At 34.2% G+C, this 17,101-nt stretch overlaps 2 protein-coding genes across 2 annotated transcripts; both read left to right on the forward strand.

Moving 5' to 3' along the window:
- The first annotated feature begins 529 nt into the window (after nucleotides 1–529).
- Nucleotides 530–8,980, forward strand: LOC146131897 (UDP-glucose 4-epimerase-like). Its single transcript, XM_083397990.1, has 7 exons — nucleotides 530–673; nucleotides 1,269–1,467; nucleotides 2,243–2,320; nucleotides 2,940–3,175; nucleotides 4,223–4,375; nucleotides 5,074–5,182; nucleotides 6,755–8,980. The coding sequence occupies exons 1-7, from the start codon at nucleotides 539–541 to the stop codon at nucleotides 6,907–6,909; spliced, it is 1,065 nt and encodes a 354-aa protein (XP_083254116.1). The 5' UTR covers nucleotides 530–538; the 3' UTR covers nucleotides 6,910–8,980.
- Nucleotides 8,981–10,222: 1,242 nt separating this feature from the next.
- LOC146131898 (CCR4-NOT transcription complex subunit 9) lies at nucleotides 10,223–16,510 on the forward strand. Its single transcript, XM_083396622.1, has 6 exons — nucleotides 10,223–10,474; nucleotides 11,737–11,798; nucleotides 12,495–12,658; nucleotides 12,941–13,050; nucleotides 13,390–13,580; nucleotides 14,833–16,510. Exons 1-6 carry the CDS (start codon nucleotides 10,310–10,312, stop codon nucleotides 14,996–14,998), a joined length of 858 nt encoding a protein of 285 aa, XP_083252748.1. The 5' UTR covers nucleotides 10,223–10,309; the 3' UTR covers nucleotides 14,999–16,510.
- The last annotated feature ends 591 nt before the right edge of the window (nucleotides 16,511–17,101 follow it).

Below are 17,101 nucleotides of genomic sequence, written 5' to 3' on the forward strand. Positions count from 1 at the left end.
TGTAGAGTTTTGTATATTTTTACATTAATCTTTAGCATTTTGATATGTTTTTATAAAGCTGTTTTTCTTCAAATGATATAGATTAAAAACGCACAATTGTTAGCTGAGGCAGTTGGTAGATTAGACTTAAAGTACTGCTGTTTAAATAGACAAATGTATGAAATGTGCACAGGCGTAAAGTTACAACTACATCAAAAAAGTTAAAGTTTCTGTTACTTTGGAAATTATAAATTACTAGTTACCATGATTTTTTATTTCTATTTTTTTAAACATTTTATTTCGTAGAATTACTACTAAAAATCATAAACATGTTGATATGTTTGAGTTGGTTTTGAGATTGTTATAAAAAATAAAATTCCAATTTTGTGTATGTTAATATACATAAAAATAATTCTGCTTGTTAAATTTAATCAGCTACTAACATTTACTTTTTTGTATTTTTACACTTTTATATTTATGATATCTTTTCCATTGTGATCAACATTGTTTTATGTTTTAAAAACATTTATTTGTCATTTATCACAGCTAGCTTAGCACAATGAGTGAATATATTTTAGTAACGGGGGGAGCAGGCTATATTGGCTGTCATACGGTTGTGGAACTCCTAGAAGACGGATACAAGCCTGTTGTCATCGACAATTGTTGCAACACAACTTGTTTAGAGGGAGCAAAGGTAATTGCACTTAATTTCTCATAAAACTAGACAAAATTCACAGGTTAAAAAGTTATCCACTCTCAGCTGCAGTTGCGCATTTAGTCGAAAATTCCTGCTTGCAGTTTTCAGTATAGTACTTCATTTCCAGCCGTGCGAATTTTAGAAATAATGTTTTTTCAACCTCACAAATTTTAGAAAATTTTTTTCAGCCTTGCATATTTAAGCTGCATAAACCTATCCTCTGTGCAATGTCCAAAGCTTCCAACCTGGCAAATTCTTATAACAAAACTAAAGTTGCTTTACAAAACTGAAACTTTTTTTAAAACTAATGTTGTTTAAAAACAATTCACAGCATTTCGTTGCAGTTTCACCAAAAATTAGAATTTTAATAAAATTAGTGTATCTTTTGCCTTCTATATCCAATAACAAGACCTAAAGAACGTTTGCCCTAGAAAACTGAAATATTGTATTACCTATCGAAATCTTACACTAATGTAGTTTTAACACAATTTACAGCGTTTCGTAGCAGTTTCACCAAGATATTTAATAAAAGTATTACATCTTATGATTTTTTTATTTTCCTTAAAATAAACCTCAATCATATTTTTTACAGAAGCCAGAGAGTCTGAAGCGTGTAAAGGAAATCACTGGAAAAGAGGTCATTTATCATAGAGTCGATTTGCTCAACAAAGATGATCTTGCCAGCATTTTCAAAAAGTACAAATTCTCGGCGGTCATGCATTTCGCCGGTTTAAAATCGGTCAACGAATCCATATCCAATCCAATGGACTACTATGAAGTAAATATCAGTGGTGAGTTTTCTGACTGAAATTTCGAATTTAAGGTGTCTTATTTTGTTCTTGTACAGATATATATTTATATATGGTAATCAGTTTTGCGCTATATAAAGGCAAATTGTGTTGTTTTATTCTCGACAAGCTTTTGTACAACCGTGCTTCACCAGGTCAAAGTAGAAAAAAGGCTAATTTTTTTCGGAAGAACAACCACCAAAACCAGTAAATTTATTTTTTACTTTGACCTGATGAAGCATGATTTTGCGACAAAACAATACAATTTGTCTTTATAAAGTGCCACATAATTACCCTATTTAGACTTAAGACAAATTACAAATATTTAATATCAGTTTTTAAGTCACTGTTTTAAATGACTTGACTTCTTTTTGGGGTAAATGACTTAACTTGGGCTCATTAAGTCCAATGACTTTTGTTGAAATACAGGGTTTTTTTAACACTTATGATAAAATGGAACGATTAACCTCAATTTTACACAAAGAAGGATTATATTGTTGCATGTTGTTTTTGTGTTATTTTTTACTCGAAAGTAATTGCTTATAATCTTGCAGATTTACCAATTCTAATCAAATACATTACATTTTGGTATTAGTGATTTGTAACACTGACTGGAGCTTGACTTGGCAACTGATGACTTGGACTAGGACCTTATTGTTTACAACAATGATATATTTGCATATATTATATCTAAAAAAATGCCAGGGATGTAAAAAATATGTAGATGTTAACAAATATTTGGTATTGGTTTAAAATTGAGTTACTGTTTTATCTGTAGGAACTATCAACCTCGTGGAATGTATGAATGAATTTAATGTCAAAAACATGGTGTTTAGCAGTTCCGCCACTGTTTATGGTAAGAAAGTTGCTTTTGCTTGTATTTTTTCTTATTTTCCTTGTTAATTTTTTAAAGTTTAATTTTTCAAGATATTTACCATATATCTTATCTTTTGTTTTGTAAACGTGTCATCACATTTTTCTGACGTATTATGTTTTAATTGCAAAACTTAAATTTAGCTATACGATGTACAAAGCTTTTGTGTTTTGCTGCCCTAACAGTTATAATAACTGGAACTGGATATTTTTGTAATTCCTTTAGCAAAAATTACTCTATTAGGATTGCCTTTTTATGCTCTCGATTGTCTTCAAATTGATTAGCTCATTAGCAGTTTGAAAAAAACTGAAAAACCTTAAGCTTTTGATAAAAAATCCTATGATTGTTAAGTATAAAAAAAATAATTATGTACATCTTAACTTATGTGATTGTATCATAGTAAAACTGTTTTTTCTAACTATTTGAATTTTGTTTAACAACATTTATTGAGGGATCCAATTTCAGAGCATGGTAAACCATTATGTTTTTTTAGAAAAATCATAAATGCTCTTAAATTTGTTTCAAAAAAATGTAAGGCAAACCTGTTTACCCTCGCCTAATACTGTTATTATATGCTTATTCAATTTATTTTCCTACTAAGGACCTCCAGTTAAGCTTCCTGTAGATGAAAGCCACCCAATTGGTAAGGGCCTCACGAACCCTTACGGCAAGACAAAGTTCTTTATCGAGGAAATATTCCGCGACCTTTCCAAGGCACAGAAGGGCTGGCGGATTATCCTGCTTCGTTATTTTAATCCGGTTGGCTCCCATATTTCCGGTTTGATAGGCGAAGACCCACAGGGCCCACCCGGAAATCTCATGCCCTACGTTGCACAGGTAAATTTGCAAACTACTAAATCTTGTCTAATTCTAAATAGGGTAATCCGGTAGCACTATAGTATATAAAGACAAATTGTGAATTCTCGACAACCTTTTGCACATCCAGGCTTCATGAGGTCAAAGTTCTACTTTTTTTAAGTTCTACCTTGTTCAATACAATTTGTCTGTATATTGTAACACCTAAATACCCTATTTACAAACTACTAGTTATCGTTTGGTAATGTTAAGAATTTGCTTACTTTCATAAACTTACATTCCTAATTTGTTTAGAAAGCGCTTTTGAAAAACCTAAAAATGCCTTTATACAGTTACACGCTATAGATTAGTAATGCACTAGCTATAGTTTGTTGATGCATTTGGAATTGTTATTTCATAGATACGACAAATTCACACTCCTTTGCCAATTCACTAATCAACTGTGTTGGTTTTGGGCAGAAAATGCAAAAATTGTGGTAGATTTCTCATAATGCTAATTCTTTATTATACATTGCCCTTTAAGAAAATAATAATTTGCTTCTTTTTAAAAACCTACATTATTTAGAAATCATCTTCAGAAAACTATGAAATCACCCTATTTAAATGTCATGTGTTGAAAACATTTTTTTATGTTATACCACTTTTATGACCTATCATGTATCACCACGGTCCGGATGTGCTTATTTTTATGTACAACTCATGGCATAAAGTGGCAATTGTGGTTGTGCCTTGTATCACACTCCCTGTTAATTACACACCAAGAGTACCTCACCATTATTTAAACTTGTATTGATTCTAATCACACTTACATTGTCACACCTGTAATGTTTCCACCAGAAACAGGTTCCACTTAATTTTTTTTTTCAGTTTTGTGTTCCACTGTTAAGGAAGTTTAGAATACTGCAACAATTTTATCGAAGTAACAGCTGTGAATTGTCGACTGTAGTTACAAAAGTACCTATATTGGAGAGACTAAATATGTATAACTGTTGCAGTCCTTCAAAGTACCATACACAAAAAACACTGGTAATGAATTACGTTTATGTAGCGAACAAATTGTTTTTATAGGTTGCAGTAGGCAGACTGCCCATTCTGAGTGTTTTCGGCAGCGATTACAAAACCCACGATGGAACGGGTGTCAGGGATTTCATTCACATTGTCGACCTGGCCCAAGGTCATATTGCTGCACTTAAAAAGATGGACAAGGTCGAAGGGTGCAAGGTAAAGAAAACATGATTACCATAAAAGTATTAATGATTAAACCATGTGTAAACATCGTTTTCTGTCATATGATTAGTTTATATTAATGTGGAACCTGTAAATGTACCATTTTTTTTATTTACAGTATATTTATAGCTAGAAATCAGGTGATACTGTACAACAACAAATTATATCACTTAAACAGGTTTTGATTTAGGCAAATAAATATATATATCAACAAGTATATCAAAGATTTTTGATTTTACAACTTCTCTAATCCAGTATAAGAGTTTTTATCTTGTTTATTACAAAAAAAAAGTTAAATTTGTATGTCGATTTGATTTGTTTTGGTAGTATGTTTTTAAATGCAGTCAATTTTGCGTTTTTGTTTAAAGTAACACTTTTACAAATTTTGAGTGATAAATACAGCACACAGCCACAATATCAGTATGAAGTGTTAAAACAAAAGACAAAGGCTCTTCGTATAAAGCGATATTTTGCACTATTGGAACGCTTATGGAATTGTTTAAACGTGATACAGAACTCATGACCTTAACTTGTAATCGCCCTGAGGCATTTAACTTATTGTAAGACACAGTTGTAATTTTTCAGACTATCTAACCATTTAAAAGCACTTTAATAAAAATTTTAGCAAGACTTCTTGGTTACAGATGTCGGTTCTGACAACAAATCAATTTCAATAAAATATTTTTTAACAGGCGATTAATTTGGGCACTGGCCAAGGCTATTCTGTTCTGGATGCTGTGAAAACCTTCGAGCAAGTATCGGGCAAACCTGTCCCATACAAACTTGCCCCAAGAAGACCAGGTTTGTGTTTAATGTGTTTAAAAAAAATCTTGGTAACTTTTAGTATGACATGTTCTGTTCAGGTTAAATTTTTTTCATTTTATTGGATAACAGCCACTTGTCAGTTTGTATGTGGGTGTTAACTTTCATACCTACTTAGTAGCAGAGATTGGCAACAGAGAAAATTTAAAGGGATGGTAAAAGTTACACATTTGTAGTTGCTAGACCTACTAGTTTTTGATTTCTTAATATTAACCCATCTTTTTCAATATCAATACATTAGTTCTGAAAATACCAGTAAGTTATAGTTTTATTCAACTAAAATGATTTTTGTATTGTCTTATCTCCAAATTCCTATACTGGAGAACAGGAAATCTAATATCAGGCTAGAGTTGCTTCAAAACTATATTTGCGTTAATAGAATCTTAAGTGCCTACGTAAGAGCGAAAATTTCAACGCCCTTTTGGCAAACAGAATTTTTAACGTAAAAACAGAACGCGTTATTGAGCTGTATCCTTGTTCGTATCAAGACGTGGAAACAGGACGTGAAACGTAGTATGTTGACACAAGGCCTCTTCACTGAAGCGTTTGTTGACTAAAAGGCGATTCCCAACAGGATGTGAATTTAGCCGAGTGATTTGGGCGTAATGTTTAAGATCAATTTCGCCGTAATTTGGAGACGTGAAAATGGAATTGGGATGGGCATCTTAAAGTAATATGCCAGCTCTTTCAAATAGAGTTGTTCAGCTCTTTCGATTTTTCAATGCGTCAAGTTAAAAACCTTGGGCCGAACTTGGACAAGTGGATAATTCGAGTTGGCGAATTTCATGAAAAATCCTGGGCGAAATGTTTAAGAGCGCTTATGCCAGCTCTTTCGGTTAGAATTGTTTTTAATGCGTCAAAATAAGCACCTTAGGCCGGACTTGGACGACTGGATAATTTAAGTTTGCTAATTCAAAAAAATTAGAGCAAAATGCGGCTAATTCTAGGGCGTAAGGTTTAAGATCATTTTCGCCGAGATGTGATGACGTCAAAATGCACTTAAAGGCACCTTCGGGCATATATGCCAGCTCTTTCGATTAGAGTTGTTTTTCAATGCGTCAAAATAGGAACCTTGTGTCGGACTTGACCATCTAGATATTCTAGTTGACTTTCGTCGAGATTTGGAGGCGTCAAAAAATTAATTACAGGTTCTATGGCGTCGTTGGCATAAAATTCGCCACAAGTTATTGAACTCTATGCGGCTCTAAATTAATTTACTGAATTTAAAACGTGTCGCGTGAAATAAAAGATTTACATATAACATGTATATAACAACAACTCTGCAGAAAAATGGAAGTAGCGAAATATGATTATCGATTATAACAACTCTTTCGTTACGAGTTGTTTTTTAATTCGATTTTACAAGTGATTTATTTTAACAGTTTTTTTTTTCGGTTTACTTCTATTGTCAACAAAAAATAGAAAACTGTTTTTACAAGCAATTTTTTTCACAAGTGAATTTTTTTATTGATTCACTACTACAGTGAACAGAAATACCAATCTTCTGCCTAAAAATCAAAAACTAAAATAAAAATTGTCGTTTTTTTGCAGGCGACTTGGGAAACGTGTACGCCGACGCAAGCCTGGCCGAAAGTTTTCTAGGCTGGAAAGCAACCAAGACCCTTGAAGACATGTGTACCGACCTTTGGCGCTGGCAGTCGCTAAACCCGAACGGTTACAGCTCTGAACGTGACGATTCAGCGTAGCCGGGGCATACCTGGGCTCCTGACGTTTTGCGTGGGCGTTTGTTTTTTTAATTAGTGCAATTTTACATTTTTGTGTTCATTTTTGGGGAATGACCCTGGGAAAATGTTCGTCTGTCGGTTTTCGAATTTGGTGAAATGTCAATTTGGTACTGATTCTCGGCTGCAAATACCCGCCAATAACGAAATATCAATTAGGGTTTTTTTACAATTATAATCATGTTAGTTTTTTCTAGATTGAGTCTGTGATATATGTGACCAAAATTTACAAATTACAGTGTCACATCTGCACTGATAGTCGGATACAAGTTTTAGATGAACAAAGACACCTCGTATAAAGCAATATCAATGTTATTTTAGCAATCTAGCTGGTCTGAAAGCTGGGCTTTTATCCCATACCTAAACATGACATTAGGTGCTATTTTCGCGTCTTGCTTACAATTAATTATTGTTTTTTGCTGTTTGTTTTAAAGCGATTAGTTATGCGGCACACTTAATACTTAGACATTTTTCTTATTATTATTGTTTAATCAGCATAGACCAGGGGCGGGCAACGTGCGGCCCTTCGCCTTCTTCCAGATATTTTTCGCTAAATAAGGGTAATTTGTGTGCACCAATGTTGGAAATTTTGCTCTTTCAGTTTCCTGTTTAAAAGTGCAATGTAACCCATAGGCTACCTACACCGCTAACCCACAATTACACTTGTCTGCTACGACTTTTGCCGCGCATATTGACTGAAATGTTATGTTTAACAGCTGGTTTTGAATTATTGCTGTTAAATAGTTTGCGTCTATGCACATGTGGCCTGGAACCAAACATTGACAAGTTGGTTCAAAATATCCAACATCAGCCTTCTCACTAACTTCTATTTGAACATCCACATGTGTGTCTGCTATGATATTTCATATTCGCTTGTACTTGTGTTTTTGTAGTAAAAGCTGAAAATATCAATTAGTTTATTTGATGTGCGGCCCTCCTGTAAGCATTAAATTTCCTAACTTGTGTTAAAAAGGTTGCCCGCCCCTGACATAGACAATGTTTGATTTCTTAATTCAATTGTATTCAGCAATACCTTACTGTCTGTTTACCAAAAACTCTTTTTTTTCCCGATAATCTATACACCGTATCTTTTTGGCTGTGTAATATTTTTGCGGTTAGATTGCTTTATTTAAATGAGATAATTTAATAGAATTTGACATATATTTTTTGCTGTGCCCAGATTTACCCTGGAGTCCGAGTTTGTGTGCTTTTAAATAATGCGACTTTCTAGCGTTGCAAAGATGATTCTACAATATACTTTGCAGTGTACACAGAAACCCGAAAAAAGAGAAAAAAACATGTAAAAACCGACCAAAGAGTACAAATTTGTTTGTACTTTTACGGTAATTCCCATTGCACCTGCATTTGTCCTTAGATCTTTTTTTACAATATTATAAATTAATTTAAGGAAAAATGTTGTATTGCATGTGTGTACGTCGTTTACAAAAAGTAAACCTAGACCTAGATATGGCGAAAACGGACAAAATGCGTATACTGTGGTCTGTGTTCTACAAGCTATGCAGATACTTCCTGCACCTCTTGTATTTCCTTTTTTCAAAAGGGTCTATATTTTGGGTTAATTGACAGCAATATAGTGTTTTTATTTTTGCATAACATGATTTGAATTGAAAAGTGTGTAGCATAATCGGGAATTACATGCGTCATGCTTGCTTGAAACATTTTTTTTGTCTCTTTGCTGTTTGTATTTCATATTGGTAAACCTCTATGGCAGTGATTTTAGACGAATGAAAGACCAACGCAAAATACATTGGAATCGCACTTGGAGCTGATTTTTCCGCATACAATTTTCCGTCCATATTTTTTTGTAAATTTTTAACTTATTTCTGAAGCCGTTGCTAAGTTACTTGATGTTTGTTTTTGCTTAAGTATAGGCTTATACGCCCTTCTATGGGTTATACATTATACGTTTTGAATTCTCGTAGCGACAATCGTTAGGCAACTGATTTTGTACTTTCGTGTTTTGCATTTAGCAAATATCTTGCATTCCTAGCGCAATAAAAGATTTTATACCCTGGGGCCTTGGTGTTCGATGTATTCAGATCCCGCAACTTTGTTTTGCCACTTTGTTTTTGCTACTAAAAAAGTAAAAAAATATTTAACAGTAACTTTTCGAGCAGTAGGCTACGGTCGCGAGACGAATACAATAAGAGCAGATAAACAAATACTTACAAGTTCTCTTTAAAGATAGACAGTTATTTGGCTTCGTGTGCTTTGTGTTGTCATTTTCCACGTTATATTTGTAAACAAGCTTGTATTTATCTGTATCCCCCGGGGCATTATTCCGGGGTTGTTTACCGCAATAATATAAGCTAGAGGTCGACCGATACCCAAAACCGATTTTTTATGTTTTTGCCAACCGATACCCGTTACAGATACCGATTTTTTTTTATAAACCTGGGATATGGTAATAAATTAAATTAATAAAAATTAAAATCCAAACAGCATTTGAAATGTTAAAACTATTGCCATGTGCATTTTTCACCACGCCATGCACATTTTACTGTGTTTGAAAAACAAAAGTTGTGCATATCAACTTACAGCCTACAAGAGGCGTTTCGTTTCCTGTAAATTGAAAAAAAACACAACATTAGATTGCAGTTTTGCCATATATAGAGATATAACCAGGGATCAGCATCCATTGACCAACTATGGTTCATCGAGCTTATTTTATTGTTTGCGAAAGTGCAGTGCAAGATAAAAATAATATCGCTCCAAGCGGTTTCTAATGAATCACCAACATGCCAATCTTTTTGAAAATTGTTTGGAGAGGCACTACATCACAACATCACTTATCTTAGCAAGTTTGTACATCACGACAATATAAAATACATCGCGGCCGAATAAGAAAAAAAGAGCAGACAATGCTATATTTATTCTGGATAATCGTTTTTTTAATAGTAGAAATGATTATTAGGTACTATATTAACAATAAAAGTTGTGTAGTCCCTCGATTTCGATGCAGGTAACAGGGAGTTCATCGTTAAAATAGCATTCTATGCTTAGAACCCTGTGATTGTTGATTACCGGCGTGCGTTAAAAACTACTAGGCAAAGAAAAAAAAATACCCAAATTGTCGTTATTTATAAAAGAATACATTAGCAAAATTCGATTACTTACCAAGCTTTGTTAAGAAAGTTCTAAAAGTTAAAAAATAGCGTTTGTGACAACCTCCTTGTACTTTGAGCGTATAGTTATTGTTTTGCAAAAATCGACACAGATTTATGACGTTCTATTCACCCAGTCGAATCTTCAAATTCTCTGTTTTGTAAAACTTTCGAAGCAGAGCATCTAATGTGATAAAAAACAATATTTCTGCAAACATTGTCACCACCAAGTTCCGACGATGGCTGGCGTTGACAGAGAGAAGATCTATCAGTGGATCAACGACCTGTCGAGTCTAGAAACACGGGAAACTGCTTTGTTAGAATTAAGTAAAAAGAGAGAAACGGTTCAAGACCTTGCTCCTATGCTGTGGCATTCGTTTGGAACAATCGCTGCTTTATTACAGGTTCTTGCCATTATTTTAAATGTATTTTGAAAGTTTGTGATAAATAACAATTGCAAATATTTTTTATTTATCTGGTTTGATGTTATTTATCACTAACTCCGGTGCCTGATTGCATTCCATAATTTGTGGCCGCCAAACATTTTTTGGCTGAAATCCTACGCCAAATTATTTGGGTAAATTCACTAGGCCGGCGATATTTCACGCCAAATGATGCCCCTGGCGTGATTTGGGGCAGGCATTCCCCCCTGCCAAAGATCTCTGGCGAAAAGGCAGTGGAATGCAATCAGGCTCTGGTGCTGCTCTAGAATCCTACCACTTTTTGGCCGGGGGTTTATACTGGTAACATTATTAGGGCAGAGTTAGCGTTTGGGTTTGGTTGGGTCAAGTATTATTATATTTATCCCATATTTATTTATTTATTGCAAATTCAATTTTGACTCGTTTAGTTTCCAGTGTAAAAAAAGTGTTCTAGACTCAGATCTTAAATCCTTGTTCCGTTAATAAGCTCCGAGTTAAACAACTTGAATCATTACAAAATTAAAAAGTTCTTGTTTTTGATATCTACAATATCATGTCCCTAAAGACTTTTTGTGTATTAACCTAAAATGATTACAACAGGGTGTCGAACCGTTTGACTTTTCAGGTTCGGTTCGGGTTCAAGGATTTTTTCGGAATACGGTTCAGTTCCGGTTTCGCTTCTGAACAATTTTAAAGTTCCGGTTCAGCTCCGGTTCGACCATCGTTATTTCAAAACCGGTTTATAAAGTTCTGGTTAAGTTGCGTTAAATCTAAATGTGGGTCAACAAATGAAATGTGGGTCAACAAATGTAGAGAATAATCTTTGAATAGTAAGTCATTCAATCAAAGTTACGTGACGTATTAAAAAAACAGCAACTCAATATTGAAATATCTAAAAAATCAACGTTTTTTAATCAATATTCAAATTAGTTCATAAAATTTTATACATTGCATAACTTGAGTCCTTAAAATACAAGTTGTGACGTCATGCTGGAATGAACCGCTTTTATTAACAGGTTAGGGTTCATGTTCTTTCAAATTTTTCGGTTCAGTTCTGGTTCGGCTCCTTAAAATCGTTCAAAACCGGTTCAGGTTCCGAAAAAATTGACCCGAAACCGGTTCATAAAGTTATGGTTCGGTTCCGGTTCGACTCCCTGGATTAAAAATGATTTGCAATATGCATATTTCAATATTCATATATAAATCTATTTGTGGCAACTCTGAACTGCTGCTTTTGTTTTCAGGAAATTGTCAACATTTATCCTTCTATAAACCCACCATCACTCACTGCACATCAATCAAACAGGTAAATATTAAAAATACAAGTATTGTTTTGTTTTTTGTGCTGCAAAATTCGTCCAACGCACAATGTGTATTTTGATGCTATGCAATTCAAATGCATTTTTTAGTAAAGACACTAAAATTGTTTAAGCGAGATTAGAATGTTTCAATATTGTGCACTGTGCAGGCAGAAGTAAACAGCTTGAAATTTGTATGGTCGTAATAATTTTACTTGCAAAACTCATGCGGCAACAATGCTAATTTGTACAAATGTAAATTTATTACAATCGGAAACTATTAGCTCACCTTAAGTTTTTCATGTTTTGCAGAATTTGGCCAACTGGATGTTTTGGTATCTTCTTTAGAGCAAATAGATATATATAACCAGGTGTTTTGGTATTGTACTGAAGTTAATTTAAAAAAAATTATCCCATATTGAAGGACCAGTAGTATTATACCCTACAAACACTGGACAAATAATGTGAGATTTTACCAATAAAAGCTCACATTTATTTGTAACTTAACCTTAAGTGATTTTCTATTTGAAAAACAACTTCTTACACTTTCGTTGATCGCAACTTGTAGAATTTGGTTGAGCTTGTTAAACTGGGAAAACTTACTAAAGATTTATTTTTTTGATGTAAAACGTGTAATGGTTTCCTTTCCTTGCAAAATGGTCCAGCACACTGAAATTGGATATATCTATTTTAATTTTTTTCAGAGTCTGCAATGCACTTGCCCTGCTGCAATGCGTTGCCTCTCACCCAGAGACGAGGACAGCATTTTTGTCGGCGCACATTCCACTGTTTCTTTACCCCTTCCTACACACCACAAGCAAGACAAGGCCTTTTGAATACCTGCGCCTTACCAGCCTTGGTGTAATAGGTGAGTCTTGCAAATATGTTAAAAATTAACAACAACAAAATTTATTTTTGTTTGTCGGTTTTCTTACAAACACATTTTTGATGATATTTAGGGCAATAAGATATTTTATTGAGGAACTTTAAAACACTTAAAAATATTTTATTTAATGCAACAAAACTGTAAACTCCAAGGGATTAATTTAAGCTAAAAAAAATATATTAACTTTAAATATTTGCAATCAAAAAAATAATATATTATTTTTTAACCTGTTTATTTACATACATTCCCCTTCTATGCATTTAGGTGCTTTGGTAAAAACCGACGAACAAGAAGTGATCACTTTTCTTCTCACAACCGAAATTATTCCTCTTTGTCTTCGCATAATGGAATCAGGAAGCGAACTTTCAAAGACCGTGAGCTGTTTAAATTATTTTTACTGTATGAAATATTTTTTACAGTATAAATTTTAAGCATAAATGGATGGAGGTTGTAGTAATACGTAGTAGGAATATAAAAGTCCATACAGAGGTAGGTATAGCATTTTAATTTTTTCGAATATCTCTTTATTCATTTTCAACCGAATAAATCTTTAAGACTGTTAGGTAAAAGTGCTTTAAAAGCATCATTTTGGTTTTATATTTTGAGAACAGAATGAATACTCACCAGATTAAAAATATTACCCTTCCTATAACATTTTTTTGTCAATTCAAGAATTTTAATGCTCAACTTTTTTCGTATTGTTTTACTTATAGGTCGCCACTTTTATTCTGCAAAAAATTTTGTTGGACGACACCGGCCTTGCCTATATTTGCCAAACCTACGAAAGATTTTCACACGTTGCTATGATTCTCGGCAAAATGGTCTTGGCCCTATCTAAGGATCCGTCTGCAAGATTGTTAAAGCACGTCGTCCGCTGTTATTTAAGGCTTTCAGACAACCCAAGGTATGTGAACTGATTTAATTCTGTACAAAGTATATACTTGTATTTCTTTACATTGTAAAAAGAGCGTTGTAAGGCCAGACAACACAAAGCATTTTCTGAAAAGTGTTCTTACCTCCATCATTCACCCAGTTCCAGTTGCACTAGAATTTCTGCTAACCCATTTTTCCACTGAACTGATTTCAATTAGGTACACTATGCACAGATCTGTAGTGTAGCTTGAAAATAAATTTCAAAGCCAAATAGATTGAGTAAATCGACATCTCCTTAATAACGACGTTTCGTTAAAGGTGCACATACATTAACTGATGACGATACTGGTGCATATCGAACTGTGCAAATCTGAATTGTAGGTCTTCGGTCTTCTACCATTTTGATAAAATTGTTTCAGCCCAAAGGTTTGGTTCGTCCAACCGCACCTTCTTAAATGAACAATTTTGCAACTTAAACACAATAAAAGGCGTTTTTTCCGCTTTGTGCGAATCAATAGCTTTTTTGTATTGTAGCTTTTGCATTAAAAGAAACACCTCTCCATTCTTAAACTTAAACAAAATAAACCGTCTGGATTTCTTAAGGTCACTTATTTATGACGCCACGTTTGGATGTAACTATGTGACGCCATCTATGAACATGAAAAGTCAATTATTTCTCCAAACAAAATCCTGGGCGCCTGCTTCCAGTATATAAACCAGTGTTTCTCAACACATGGAGATGGGACCAAAAATAGTTTATAGTTTACTATTTTTATCGACCAAAAAAAGTTTATATATATTAGTTTTTAGATAACTTCTGATATTTCCCGAAAATTTGGAACAAAGCAAAACGAAGAAATAGCTCATAGCAACATTTTAAATAAATTTGTGTTTGTTTAATTTTTTTGTCTCATATTTTTGTCGCTCGCAAACTGTTCAGTTAAGAGGTTTGGGTCGCCAAAGCTTCGTTGTTATAATTATCCTTAGTTTTTGAGTCACCACGAAAAAAACTATTTATAGTGATGTCTCGTGCATATTTTGAATTATTTAAAATACGAATATCTTATGGTTCGTTCATTTACAAAATGACGAAACCCTGGGGTACTGAGCTGATCAAACCCGTTGCTTGAATATCTTGGACGAGATATTGAATGCCTGAATATCTTGGACGGGATATTAACTTAAAAAATAGTTACCACTTAAGCGATATTTTAACTTAAAGTGGTTTCTCAAAAAGGGTTGTGAAACACTGATAAAAACGAATTCACCATTCTTTCCAACAGAGCCAAGGAAGCCTTACGTCAGTGCCTTCCCGACCAGCTCAAGGACACAACATTCGTGAACGTACTCAAGGACGACAGCACCACCAAGCGGTGGCTCTCACAGCTCATCAAAAACCTGCAGGAGACGGGAATGACCGACCCTCGTACTATACCACTGCCGCAGTGAAATTGCTGGTTTTGAGAGACAAGCTAGGCTTGCTGTGGATCTGCAAAGCCTGCTTGCTTTATTTCGTGATTTTGAGAGACAAGTCAGGATGTGGTTCGCTTTGCGAAGTCTGGTTGCTTTACTTTTTTTCTTGGTTGCTATTTTTTTACACTTTGCTGCGAGTTGGTCGTTATACTACGGGGCGTCTGTTGCGAGATACTATAGAATTTCTATTTGACAACGATAACTGATGTTTTAAGAACAAAGTTGCCCGTTAGATTTGACACCAATTATTTCATTGACAAGGTCAATTATTTTTTAATAGTTAAAGAGGGCATTATTCTATTGAGACATTTCCTTTTTTGTATCTTGTTTTTTCCTTTTTTGGTAACTTATCCTTTTTGGTATCAATTTGCCTTCAGTTATGTAAATGGAATTTATTATAACATAAAATCCAAACGGGATTGAAAACGAAAAACCTGGACTCGACAGAGTGTGTAAAAAAAGACTCTGGACTCCAGTAAAGTCCGGAGTCCGACGTGCGCATGTGCAGTATCAATTTTTTAAACTGATAAGACGTCAAACTGTAACTTGCAAAGGTTGAATGGCATATGGTGGAATTTTTCCACTCGTGTATTGTGTGTGGATGAGTTATATAACCTCCACATATATGGATTGCTGAAAATCCACCTTATTTTAGTTACGTAAATGGGTAAAGTACAAGCTGTAGAGTCGGAGCCGGGCTGGCGTCTCGACGAAATCGCACATTCAGCCGGAGTCGGACTCGGAAAGGGGAACTCGGGTTCATTCTATTGTCCGGAGTTGGACTCGGTAGTCGGTTAATTTTAGCCTGACACCGCATCCCTAATGCTTTAGTTGTGTACAACGAACATCATTTGCCATTACACGTTTATCGGTCAGTTACGATATTACGACACAGTATCTGTAATCGAGGGTTATCGAACAAGATATTTGCTTACAAAGATACAAAGCCAGATTTTTTCTATATCTATAGGCCTATATGTCTCAAAAAAACGAATTTTCGTATGTTAGTTTTGAAAGGCTCTTCGATCTCTGTGGCATTATTATTGACGTTGCGAAGTAAAAGATTTAGTTATCTTGGAGTGTTCAAAGATATGTTCCGCGCTGCTTTTCGAATACACGTAGATGCTGCTTTAAATCGTGTCCAGACCGAAATACAATAGCTCTGCTTCACCTTTTTGTTCATTATATGTACAGTTTACCGTTGCAACAGTGCCCAGGGTTAAGTCACTTTGGCCAAAAGTTGAACTTAAACCAGCCTTTTCAAATATTTACAGTCTAGTTCTACTTGATTCTTGCTGCTGCTTTTTGGGACGAAATGTGTAAACCTGTATTTTTGTTTCTGGTAACAAATGGAGCATCATTCCAAACTTTTGTCGGGCTTTAGTTATTTTGTCAAACTTATGCCGTGATCTCTTTAATGGCTTCTTAACAGTAACTGTACATGCTCTTTTTTGTTAAAATCCCAATTTTCAGTCTCTTTAATAAATAAAAAACACCAGAGTCCGATCGTTTTATTTTGCTCGTTACTGTTTCTGCAGGGATGACGGACGTTTTTATCGCGTGGGTCTCTAAAACGAAATCTTAATTTATGAAAAAGACATAAGTTGACCGAACATTATATATGATGTTAATAATAATGCAGAACTTGCGACTTCATGTTTTGAAATGATAACAATATTTCTATAAGTTTGTTGAGACGATTTAATTTCAGTCACTAAAAGAAGAACTCGCATAAAGTATGTATGTGTTCGTCATCTTGGATTTTATATAAATCACGGACCGGGCTTTTTTGACAACAAAAATATTTTTTAACGTGGCTGATGCTAGAAAAATCATTTGGCTTTTTGGCTTTTTTGTCGTTTTTATGGAGTCTAAAACTGTAAAGGCTAAAACTAATTAACATACAGAGGTTTTTTCGAAACCTTTCCTGCCTATATATCAAAATAATAAATTATTTCATTATGAGACATAATTTATCAACATGGTTTGCATGAAATTCTATTGCACTTTAAGGTAGGCACGAACGTGCTATGTAACTCATATGGCCACAACAAACTAGTGCATTTGCACATCATGAGA

The sequence above is a fragment of the Ascidiella aspersa genome, chromosome 9 (genome assembly GCF_963924565.1).
Source record: "Ascidiella aspersa chromosome 9, kaAscAspe10.2, whole genome shotgun sequence".
Classification (NCBI taxonomy): Eukaryota; Metazoa; Chordata; class Ascidiacea; order Phlebobranchia; family Ascidiidae; genus Ascidiella; species Ascidiella aspersa.

Bases quoted from the DNA above. Each gene is read 5' to 3' on its own strand.
- LOC146131897 (XM_083397990.1), top strand. From the start codon at position 539: ATGAGTGAATATATTTTAGTAACGGGGGGAGCAGGCTATATTGGCTGT. The intron at 4,376-5,073 runs GTAAAGAAAACA...ATTTTTTAACAG, and splicing joins ACAAGGTCGAAGGGTGCAAG to GCGATTAATTTGGGCACTGG. The intron at 5,183-6,754 runs GTTTGTGTTTAA...GTTTTTTTGCAG, and splicing joins ACTTGCCCCAAGAAGACCAG to GCGACTTGGGAAACGTGTAC.
- LOC146131898 (XM_083396622.1), top strand. From the start codon at position 10,310: ATGGCTGGCGTTGACAGAGAGAAGATCTATCAGTGGATCAACGACCTG. The intron at 12,659-12,940 runs GTGAGTCTTGCA...CTATGCATTTAG, and splicing joins TACCAGCCTTGGTGTAATAG to GTGCTTTGGTAAAAACCGAC. The intron at 13,051-13,389 runs GTGAGCTGTTTA...TTTTACTTATAG, and splicing joins GAAGCGAACTTTCAAAGACC to GTCGCCACTTTTATTCTGCA.